The sequence below is a fragment of the Octopus bimaculoides genome, chromosome 2 (assembly GCF_001194135.2).
Source record: "Octopus bimaculoides isolate UCB-OBI-ISO-001 chromosome 2, ASM119413v2, whole genome shotgun sequence".
NCBI classification, from domain to species: Eukaryota; Metazoa; Mollusca; class Cephalopoda; order Octopoda; family Octopodidae; genus Octopus; species Octopus bimaculoides.
The window spans coordinates 64,748,915-64,760,048 of NC_068982.1; the positions used below are offsets into that span (position 1 = coordinate 64,748,915).

At 35.1% G+C, this 11,134-nt stretch overlaps 1 protein-coding gene and 1 long non-coding RNA gene across 2 annotated transcripts in view; one reads left to right on the plus strand and one right to left on the minus strand.

The window, feature by feature from the left end:
- Positions 1–523: 523 nt before the first annotated feature.
- LOC128247108 (uncharacterized) lies at positions 524–5,588 on the minus strand. Its single transcript, XR_008263530.1, has 3 exons — positions 5,273–5,588; positions 3,537–3,695; positions 524–980 (listed from the first exon to the last, which is right to left on the minus strand). It is a non-coding gene; the product is annotated as an uncharacterized LOC128247108 (long non-coding RNA).
- Positions 5,589–7,058: 1,470 nt separating this feature from the next.
- The window catches only part of LOC106869878 (akirin-2), a 25,880-nt gene continuing 21,804 nt past the window's right edge, over positions 7,059–11,134 (plus strand). Inside the window, exon 1 of the mRNA XM_014915804.2 lies at positions 7,059–7,560. Coding sequence (XP_014771290.1) covers positions 7,380–7,560 — 181 coding nt within the window. The 5' untranslated portion in view covers positions 7,059–7,379. The remainder of the gene's footprint in view (positions 7,561–11,134) is intronic.

Sequence of the window (11,134 nt, forward strand, 5' to 3'; positions counted from 1 at the left end):
AGTTTCCCATTACACACCTTTCTTTTACTTGTTTAGATTTTACATAACAAACAGAACAAGCGCATTTCTTAACATCAGACACTTTTACCATCAGACATGTTGTAATTTAGTAAGCACATACAACAGTTATGTTGTTGCTCAACTTGTTGAAAATATCAACCAAACCTCTTACAAATGAAACCCCAAAATATGGCTATATTAAGCAATATAGTTACAGATATACAGAGAATAAGATTTTCAGAACTGGAACACTTTTATCATAGTTTTTATAGCTACAACTGATCTGAAGTTGTGCAAATAACACTAGAAAATGATGGCAGACCTCTATGCTGGAATGTAAACTACTAGATACAGCAGTCAAATTTCCCTTAAATCACACCCTGCTGTTTTAAATTAGAAAAGGATACATTAAAATGTAGTCTTAAATTTTAGAGTTTATAAATTAAGTTAGACTATTATATTTAGTCTTTCAAATAATTTCTAAATGAATAAATTATCAAATTGAGTGTTTTAAGTACCTGCTAGGAAGTGTGTTTGTATCATTGTCTGCAAAATGTATTTCAGACAATGGGTCAATCTAGTTTCTATCAACAGCACAAAAACAAACAACAATTCTTTGGGCAACACAAATTTTATCACAAGTGTTTTGATGGATGTTCTATGCATACTTTTGCATACCAAATTTAAGTGTGGAATCAGATTTTTGCTTTCAGGCTTAGTTTAATCTTAAATCCCTTTAATATTGAACCTAAAGTCCAGCTTAAATGAATTAAAATCACTAAGTCATTTGAATCTGTTTGTGACAATAAACATGGTTCAGTGTAGGAAGCTTGGAATTTTGGATCAGAAATAAATATGTTCAAGAAGAATTGGTATAGGAAGTTTTTAATGTTGTGGAGACTTATTGTAGAGGGTAGATTAAGGTATTTATTGAAGCTGTGAGGGAGGAACAGTTCTTGTTCAGTTCAGTCACTTTACATCTGAAATAAAATACATTACATTTATTTTTGTGCAAATTACATAAAGTTACATTTCTGGAATTTTAAAATTAGATCACCACAAACATAGCTGAAGGAATAAGGATGTTTCAAATATTCCATGGCATTTCACAAGAGAGAAAAATTTTCATCTGTATCTATTGCACATGCTACATACAGGAAAGGCTAATACAACATTAAGTTGCTTTTAGAAAAGTTTCAGTATCAGAAATATAAGTGGAAGATTATTGCATTTTTGCTAGGGTTGTAGCTAAGTTACACTGTTGTGATCGTTGGGTTTTTTTAATGAGAAGGGAACAATAGGACAAAAATGTCCCTTACCTCTTCCAGACAAGAAAAATGCTATGAATGGGTTCAAAACCTTCAAAAAAACCCTCCTTCTTTGTACATCAAACTTGGACTTAATGACAAACTTAGTTAAAGCAATGAAAAAAGCACAAACTGGATTCAAGTACTTGAAAAATGAATTACCCTGTATCAGGGATGCCAAGATTTTAGAAAGCACATAGGCCCTCAAATCAGTATTGCGATGAGATATTAGGAGAGATAAATGAAGTTGAGAATGCCATGTGGTAAAATTTCAAAAGTCTCTGAGCAAAGTTTTTGGAAAATCACAAGGCTAAAAGCTATTTTGAAATATTAGTTGATACCAACCCACTTGAGACCACTCTTGGTTCTATGATGTAAACTTCCTGTTTTAAAGTGATCCAAATTAAAAGTTTTATGTTTCAAACTCCAGCTTAATAATGACAAAGTTAATTTACTAAATACTTCATTATTTTCACAATTAATTGAAAGGAAGGTAGTGTAGTTTAAGAAAAAATTGGTAACAAGTCTTACTAAGAAGTGTTATATGTCATTAACGATTAATTTCTTGAACATTTACTTCAACATTTTCCTAGAAAAATTGAGTATAGTGAACAAGTAACATAATAAGAGGCATAAGAAGGAAAAGCATTACTGAGGCACAAGGAACTCTAATGTGCTTACTGAGTTTTGTTGGATCCCTAAAATAGACATGCTTGAGGCAAAGTATAGCAAAAATCAAACCTAGCCACTTTCTAAACTGCAGGGTCTTTAAAAATTAAATCACATGTCACACAAAAACCTGACCTAAAAGAAAACTGTTACTGCTTATTTGGATTCAGTACAAAAAATATTATAAGAATCAGGTAACATATAAGAATCATTCTTGGAACATGAATAATTTCTTTTTTCTTTCTTAGTATTATTGCTCATTGAAAAAGGCACTATCCTCTGTCGTCTGGTAGTCTTTAAGAAAATTACATGTAGATGACTAATTTGTGAGAGCTATGAAAACCATAAATAGTGATGCCAATTGACGAGGCAAGAGATAACAATGGCTACAGTGAAGCATTTGGTGTGCAGGTAGGTGTCCATTAGGTTTCAGTTCTCAGCACCCTATTATTTATAATAATTCTCCAGGAAATAACAGAGGAATTTAATATGGTCTGAACAGGGGAAGAGGTGAATCTGTTATTAGAGATTTAGAGAATAAATTCCAAACACAGAAGCAAAATATAAAATAGAGGGGCCTCAAAGTAAATCTAGTAAAAGATAAGTTTTAGCTAACAAGACAGAAGATAGTACTTTACTGCCATCTGGGAAATGGCTATAGCTGATTTGTATAGAATTATGGTGTATCCGAAGTAAACTGTGTGTATAAACAAGAAATGTAGTGGAACCTCAAGCAGACTGATAGAGAAGGAAAACTTCGTATGTAGCAGATGCATACAATGTGTTAGGACTAAGTGCAGCCGTGGAATAAATAGCTGCAAATGTCCAGAATATTTCCCAAGAAAATTTATGCTTTTTGTTATCTGGGTGACCTCATTAGTAATGGAGGTGGTTGTTCCAAAATCATAGTTGCCAAAATAAGAATAGAGGTGATAAAAGTTCAGAAAGTTGTTGCTTCTGCTGATAACAAGGACATGTGTATAGGATGATGTTTGGAAACATGGGTACTGAATTTGGAGGATAAGCAAAAACTGTAAAGAAATGAGCCAAGAATGCTCTATTGGATGGGTGATGCAAGAGTGTATGAACAATGGAGCACAAATGACTTGAGAGAAAAACTAAGCATAAGAGGAATCAGATATAGTGTGCATGAATGAAGGCAGTGCTGATATGGGCATGTGATGCAGTGGGAGGCTGACAGATGATAAGGCCAAGAAGTGTTGAAAGGTTATTCCAGGATGACATACAGATAATAAAACATGAGATATCACATGGCTCTCCCAGCGCATGCAGGCATGGTAAAACATAAAATCACACACACACACACACATTTTACTTGTTTTAGTCATTAGATTGAGGTCATACTGGGGCATCATCTTGAGTTTTTAGTCAAATGAATCCACCCCAGCACATTTTTATTAAACCTGATACTTATTGTATCAGACTCTTTTGCTGAATCACTAGGTTGTGGGGATATAAACAAGCCAACCTCAGTTGTCAATTGACGGTGGGGAGACAAATACACACTCACACACACACATATATAAAAGCACTACTTACCTCACCTGTTCTTGCACCACGTAAAAAAGCACTAAGACCACTCTGCTGAGTGGTTGGTGTTAGGAAGGGCATCCAGCTGTAAAAATCCTGACAAAACAGTCACAGAAGTCTGGTGCAAGCTTCAGCCTGGCCAGCTCTTGTGGTACCATCTCACCCATGCTAGCATGGAAGACAGACGTTAAACGATGATGATGATGATGATATATATATAATATATATGTAGCTGCTAGAATAAGAATAGCCTGGGAAAAGTTCAGAGAGCTCCTACCTCTGCTGGTGACAAAGGGCCCCTCACTCAGAATAAAAGGTAGATTGTGTGACACGTGTACTAACAGCCATGCTACATGGCAGTGAAACATGGGCCGTGACTACTGAGGACATGCGTAAGTTTGCAAAGAATGATGCCAGTATGCTCTGATGAATGTGTAATGTCAGTGTGCATACTTGACAGAGTGTAAGTACCTTGAGAGAAAAGTTGAACCTAAGAAGCATCAGTTGTGGTGTGCAAGAGAGACAACTGCGTTGGTATGGTCATGTGGTGAGAATGGATGAGGATAGCTGTATGAAAAAGTGCCACACCCTAGCAGTTGAGGGAACCTGTGGAAGAGGCAGACCCAGGAAGACCTGGGATGAGGTGATGAAGCATGATCTTCGAACATTAGGCCTCGTCGAGGCAATGACTAGTGACCAAGACCTTTGGAAATATGCTGTGTTTGAGAAGATCCAGCAAGACAAGTGAGACCATAACCTGTGGCCTATACCAGTGGTGTAAGCAGCCCACTTATGCGTACCTTTCTTTCACTAAATTCTGCAAGTGAAATCGAAATCAAATTCACTGATGTGGCTGATGACAGCACCGCATGACTGGCATCCATGCTAGTGGAACGCTAAGAGCATCATCTGAGCGTGATCATTGCCAGGGCATGGAAAAATCACCATTTGAGCATGATCGTTACCAGTGTCACCTTACTGGCACTTGTGCCAATGGCACATGAAAAACAACATTCGAGTGAGGTTGTTGCCAGTGCCGCTGGACTGGCTCTTGTGTAGGTGGCACGTAAGAAACACCATTTGAGCATGACCGTTGCCAGTACTACCTGACTGGCCCTCGTGCCGGTGGCACGTAAAAGCACCCACTACACTCTCAGAGTGGTTGGCGTTAGGAAGGGCATCCAGCTGTAGAAACTCTGCCAGATCAGATTGGAGCCTGGTGCAGCCATCTGGTTCACCAGTCCTCAGTCAAACCGTCCAACTCATGCCAGCATGGAAAGCAGACATTAAACGATGATGATGATGATGATGATATATAAAATCCGAATTTTATAGTACTAAGTATTCATCATGGCAAGTCTTACCCATCAGTGGAGGTTTGTAGAAAAAATTAATGTTGGGGTGATGCTTCAGAAAATTTTTAGCCATTGTTTTAATATTGTGTAGAAGGAAACAAACATACAAAAAGAAAATTTATACATAAACTTGATCGGTTTGCGTTTTAGCCACTGCTGGTAGTGTATTTAATTTGTTCACTGAACACCGACGCGAATTTCCCCTTGTTTTTCAAAAATCCCCCTAAATCAAAAAATAAGGAGGGGGGGGGAATCTGCCTTATTTTTCAAATCCTGGCAGCAGCACTGTAGCTGGAAGCAGGATAATTATCTAATTCTACACGTTATCCCATTCAAAAATACAAACACGTTTTTAAGCACAACACACACGGAGTCAAAAAGAAACACTACCTTTCTCAGCACACCAGGATCAGCACTGTAGTTCACACAGTTTTCTCTCTCCCTAGCGTGAAGCTTCCTATCTCGGACATGTGAGCATGCGAACAACAGCCAAACACCACGTCGCTGAAACTGTGAAGCGCACAGTTCTATACAAGGATTTTTGTATTTTTTTTCCATAATCTAGGGAATGGCTACTGACATTAACCTTAAGGATTATATAATGAAAAAAGACTTATATTGAATGTTATCGATAATATCGAATGGAAATAGGGGTGCTGCAGTTCTGCAGTGCTTATACACAAGCTGCCACTGTTACAAATATACATACATACATATATTATAGATAGATATAATTAGAGAGAAAGAGAGAGAGAAATGGAGAATGTGATACACACACATATATATTATTTATAATATATGTGTCTATACCTACACATATGGGTGGTGCGTAGATTCGGAATGATATTCGACTTCTAACCTCGAGATTTATAAAAGCAGAACGGCACACTTTGTAAGCAGAGATCCACCAAGCTTATGAATAATTTAACCTTCATTTAAAAATTTTAAATAGAATGGTTTTCTTGTCTTTTTTTTCTATCATTATTATCCATATATTTTTCAAATATCCTAACCGTCAAGTATGTAAAAAACAAAACAAAAAAATAAAACTAACTAAAATGAGTGCTTAAGAAATAAGCGATTTTATTCACACAATAAAGCCGAGTCGAAAACTCAGCTGGCCATTAATTTACAAAGAAAACAAAGTGGTTAGAGCTTTAAGAAAAAAACCGAGGTGTTTCCTTTATATTAAAGGAATTGTTCCTCGAATTCAAGATACTTCTTTTATTTTCGTTCTATTATGGAAAAGCTATGATAATTTTTTTTATAAAGATAAAGTCGAAATTGAAAGGCATTCGTAAGAAAAACAGTAAAAAAACTCAAACACATATACATACTCCACTTCTCTCTCTCTCTCTATATATATATATAAAACACATACACACATATGCACTCACAAATACACACACACACACGTATATATATATATAGAGAGAGAGAGAGAGAGAGAGAGACACACACACACACATATATATATATATATATATATATATATATATATATATATATGTATGTGTGTGTATAACATATTTATATATAAGCGCATATACATTTACATCGATATTTGTATGCAAAAACTGGAAAATTTTTAGATTTTAAATGTAAACAAACGACAATGGTTGAATAGAATGAACCACCAAGAATTAGTTGTTTTGTTAAAATAAAGCGATAGTAACTATTGCGAAATGATTACATGGAGTCGAAAAAAGACCACAAAGTTTTCAATAAATAAGGCCACGTCTTGTAAGCATGTAAAATAAATTATGTCTGATGATAATTCGGTTAGTAACCACCGATCCGACAGACCCTTATCTTGTCTTATTTCAAACACAAAGAGATTTTATTTATTTATTTTTCTGGAATATAAAGCAATTTTTGTTTCTTTGAAATTCTTTTAAAAATTATTGCAATGAGTTCATAGTAGTTTTTCTTAGACTTGAAAACTTTATTCAATTTAGGAAAATTAGAAAATATATATATATAAAATAATGACAATAAATGATGATATGCGTGTAAATAAGTAAGCAAATATCGAGATTTCGCCCCATGCCTAGAATTGTCGTTTACAGAACGCGGATTAAATAACAACAATCGTAGTTTCGTATGACACTCATTTCACGGGCTTTTAAACACTGGTTTGTAATTTTACGAGTTAATATTTGAAATTATATAACTGTTTTGTCAAAGAGAAAATTAATAATTTATAACAGACATAAACAAAATATAAATTTACTTTAATTCTAAACTGGTACATAACTGATAAATCGCTTTCGTACAACCGCCATTTAAAATAATCGTTGTTTGACTGTTGTGAAATTTCTTTGTTTTATCCAACAGCATCCTATTTTATATGATTGAAGAATCGTGTCATTTTTCTCAGTTGTGCATGTTATTAGTCTGAATCTTTGTCTTATCGATATTTTTAAGAATATCTAAGAAAGGGATTCACTATTAATAGGTCGCCGAATAAATATCGTTAGACTTTTATTTGGGCAAGATGGCCTGTGGTGCTACTCTAAAAAGGAGTTTAGAATTTGATCCACTTCATAGTCCTGCACAAAGTACTCCAAAACGTCGAAGATGTATGCCAATGACACTATCTCCATCAACGCCTCCAACTAGACCTCAACAGACTGAACCATCTCCTTTTGATGATGTTTTACCCAAACTAACACAAGGTAAGTTCCCCCATCTTGCATATAACAACAATACAGACACTCATCCATCGTCTACAATTTTAACATACGTCATCTTCTCATTTATTCGTTTATTTCTTTGAATTTTTTTTAAACAGATATTTCAACGGTATGTATATTCTCATATATCTAAACATGCTTAATTCTTTTAATCTAACTTGCAATCTCTCTTTCAACATGTCGGTTTGAAATAAAAATGGGGACTCCTTGTAAAGAGATTTGCTTCCTTTCTCTCGAAAGGAATTCGTTCTTTTTTTTCATTTGTAAATTCGATGTTTTTTTTAAATACTTAACTTTATATACGCTTGTGTGTATACATATGTGCATTTGTTTCTATTTAAAATAACTATTTAAAGGCCGTCCGTTAACGAATCAAAACGTTTGGCCATATTTTATTCTCTAATTAGCAGACATAATGGACAGTTACGGTCGGCTTGAGCACTGCTTCACATTTAAGACACTTCCCCATTGATATTTCTTATCTTATTCTAATATTTCCTTCCTCACTTTATAGGAATACTGGCAGGGATCCTAAGGGAATTGTTTTCTTTCAAATAAAATTTACTTCAAGAAAATGGCTTCTTTAAAATTATAAATCGAATTATAGGATACTTTTCATTTCGTGTGTAAGTATGAATGTATATATATTTATATATAATATATATACACGAAATGTGACCAAGGGTTAAAACTGCCGTCGTGTAAACTTTTAAATAAAATGTGTCTGTACGCGCACACACACACACACATTATATATATATGTATATATAGTGTGTGTGTATGTATATAATAATAATAATGTAAGAAGCGTTTATTTTGCAAAGCCAGAGTTACCAGCATCCAAGTCTCGCATCTTCCCATACGTGCCCTACATATGTGAGTGGATTTTGGGCTTGGATAGTTCTCATCAGTCATCTAACTGGCCAGGCAATCCAACCTTCAGTCTTGGTCATCTTCAATTCGTTATATATATGTATGCATGTGAGAGAGAGAAAATATGACACTAAAATCAGTACGAACCAACTTGAGTGTGATAGATAGATAGATAGACACCCCCTCTCTTTCTCTCTCTCTCTCTCTCTCTCTCTCTCTCTCTATATATATATATATATATATATATATTGTATAGGTGGATTAGCAGAATCGTTAGAGCGTCAGATAGGATTCCTTGCTGTATTCATTTCGGCTCTTGGCGTTCTGAGTTCGACTTTAGCTCTCATTGTTTCGGATCGATAAAAGTGGTTCAACTTTGTCGCGCTGATTCGGTTTGAAAATTGTGTTTAGAATAAACGTGCCTGAGGAATATTCCGCCTCTTATATGTTAATTTAACGAGTAGGGATCGAAGAATTGTATGCTCGTCTTAGAGAGTGACAGAGGATTCACTATATATAGTGTCTCTCTTTCTCTCTCTCTCTCTTTCTGCGAAACTCTCAGCCCTTGAGCTACTTCGTGACCTTTTCGATTAAATGTGTGTATAATGTATATATATGTGTGTGTGTGTGTGTATAAAAGTTTAAGTGCCAGCGATTATAATAAAGATGTGTTTTTGCATGTACAAAGTGTCTTGTATTTTGTTTTATTGAGAAACGTTGCTGATTTATATAGAGAACGGTTCCCAGGTTGTCAAGAACCTCGTTCATCATTACAGGTTTTTAACGTTTAATGTCGTTTTACTGATTTTATCATCGGACATAGATATTCTGGGGCACCGCCTTCTAAACCACTGTCGAGCTGATGACTATATCGCCCCACCACCACTGCCACTAGTACTTGTACGCCATCATTTATTTTATCGCCATCGAAAGATGAGAGGCAAAGTCGACCCGAGTAGGATTTGGACGCAGACTGCAAAGGGACGTAACCAAATGCCACACTGCATCCTTCCCAATGCTCTGCCGATTATCGTTTCCAACAAAGGAAATTAGCTTCGTCAATTTCAAATGCATACGACAGTAATTGTGTGTATGTGTTCGCAGATGTTTTATTTACAGTGCGCTGTTTCCTTACTTCTCTTAGGAGCTGTCATCGGAATGAATATAAATACGAATGTGTGTGTGTATGTATACATGCCTACTATTTAAACCTCATATTGATGAGGAAAAAATTGTTTTACAAGTCTTGTTGGTTACGGATAATATATGTGTATGTATACATACATACACACACACCTAAACGAACATGTGTATTATGTATGTGGATATATTGGGTGTATGTGTGTGTATGCATATATATATATACATATATACATGCATGCCTGTCTACGTATATGTGAGTCTGTAGTATATTTTGTATATGAGTGTATATGTATTTACCTATGCCTGTGTGTGTCCATAGAGCTTGGTTCTCATTTCCTCCTGTTTATTACAGTTCTCCAAGCCATGATGAGAGAGTTGAAGACGGGGTTTTTTGAAGTAACTCCAGCAAGCCAAGATTTATCTCCATACCTAAATCTGTTGAAGAATTAAAAGTTCTATATATGGAAGTAGGGTCCAAAATCAAAAGGCCTAAAATTTTACGTAGCAAAGAAAATGGTTTCAGTTAGAAAAAAAGAATACAGAACTCTTTTGCTATTTAAGAATTGGCCATGCTGTTGGGTTTGTGAAAGTAATAGCAAGAGTTAGGTTAAGGTGAAAAAAGTTCAGGGAATTCTTCTGTTGAAAACAAAAGCTTTGAGAGTGAAGGTTACATTATATAAAGCTTGTGAATGAAATGCAGTAATGCATGTGAGCAAGATGTGGGCACTGAATGTAGGACTTTTGCTATTCCTGGAGAGAAATCAGGTAATCATACTCAACTATGTACTGTCTGCTTGCATGAATGATGGAGTATAGATGAGCTGAGAAAAAAGAAAAAGGTGTAATAGTCATTGTGTGTAGTGTGCGAGAGAGAAGATTGTTGGTTGAGATATTTTATGTGTATAAAGAATGACAGCTGGCTGAACAAATATTGAGAATAAAAATAGATGGAACCTACAGAACAGAAGCAAGTGGTGAAGACTATTTCAAGATGCAGGACCTTGTAAGTCAGACAACAATGACATGCACATGTATTCATATTTGTACAAATGTGTCTGTATATTACACTTGTAAGTATGTGTGTAATATATGTATATTTGTAAAATTAAATAAATGCCAAAGAAACAGGAAATTATACTATAAACTTCATTAGCTTACAGCTGTTTGTGCTATGATATGCAGTGCTAATGAAGTTAATTACATAATTTCTTGTTCCTTTGTCATTTATTTAATATATTACACTCTGTACTTGACTAACGCTTTATTGTGAAGCATATGTATATTGAGTTCCAACATCAGGCTATTAGTATCACTCTAAGTAATGTGTGTGTGTGTGTATGTATATATATATATATATATAGGAAGGGCATCCAGCTGTAGAAACTCTGCCAAATTAGATTGGAGCCTGGTGTTGCCATCCGGTTTCACCAGTCCTCAGTCAAATCGTCCAACCCATGCTAGCATGGAAAGCGGACGTTAAACGATGATGATGATGATGATGATATATATATATATATATATATATATATATATATATATA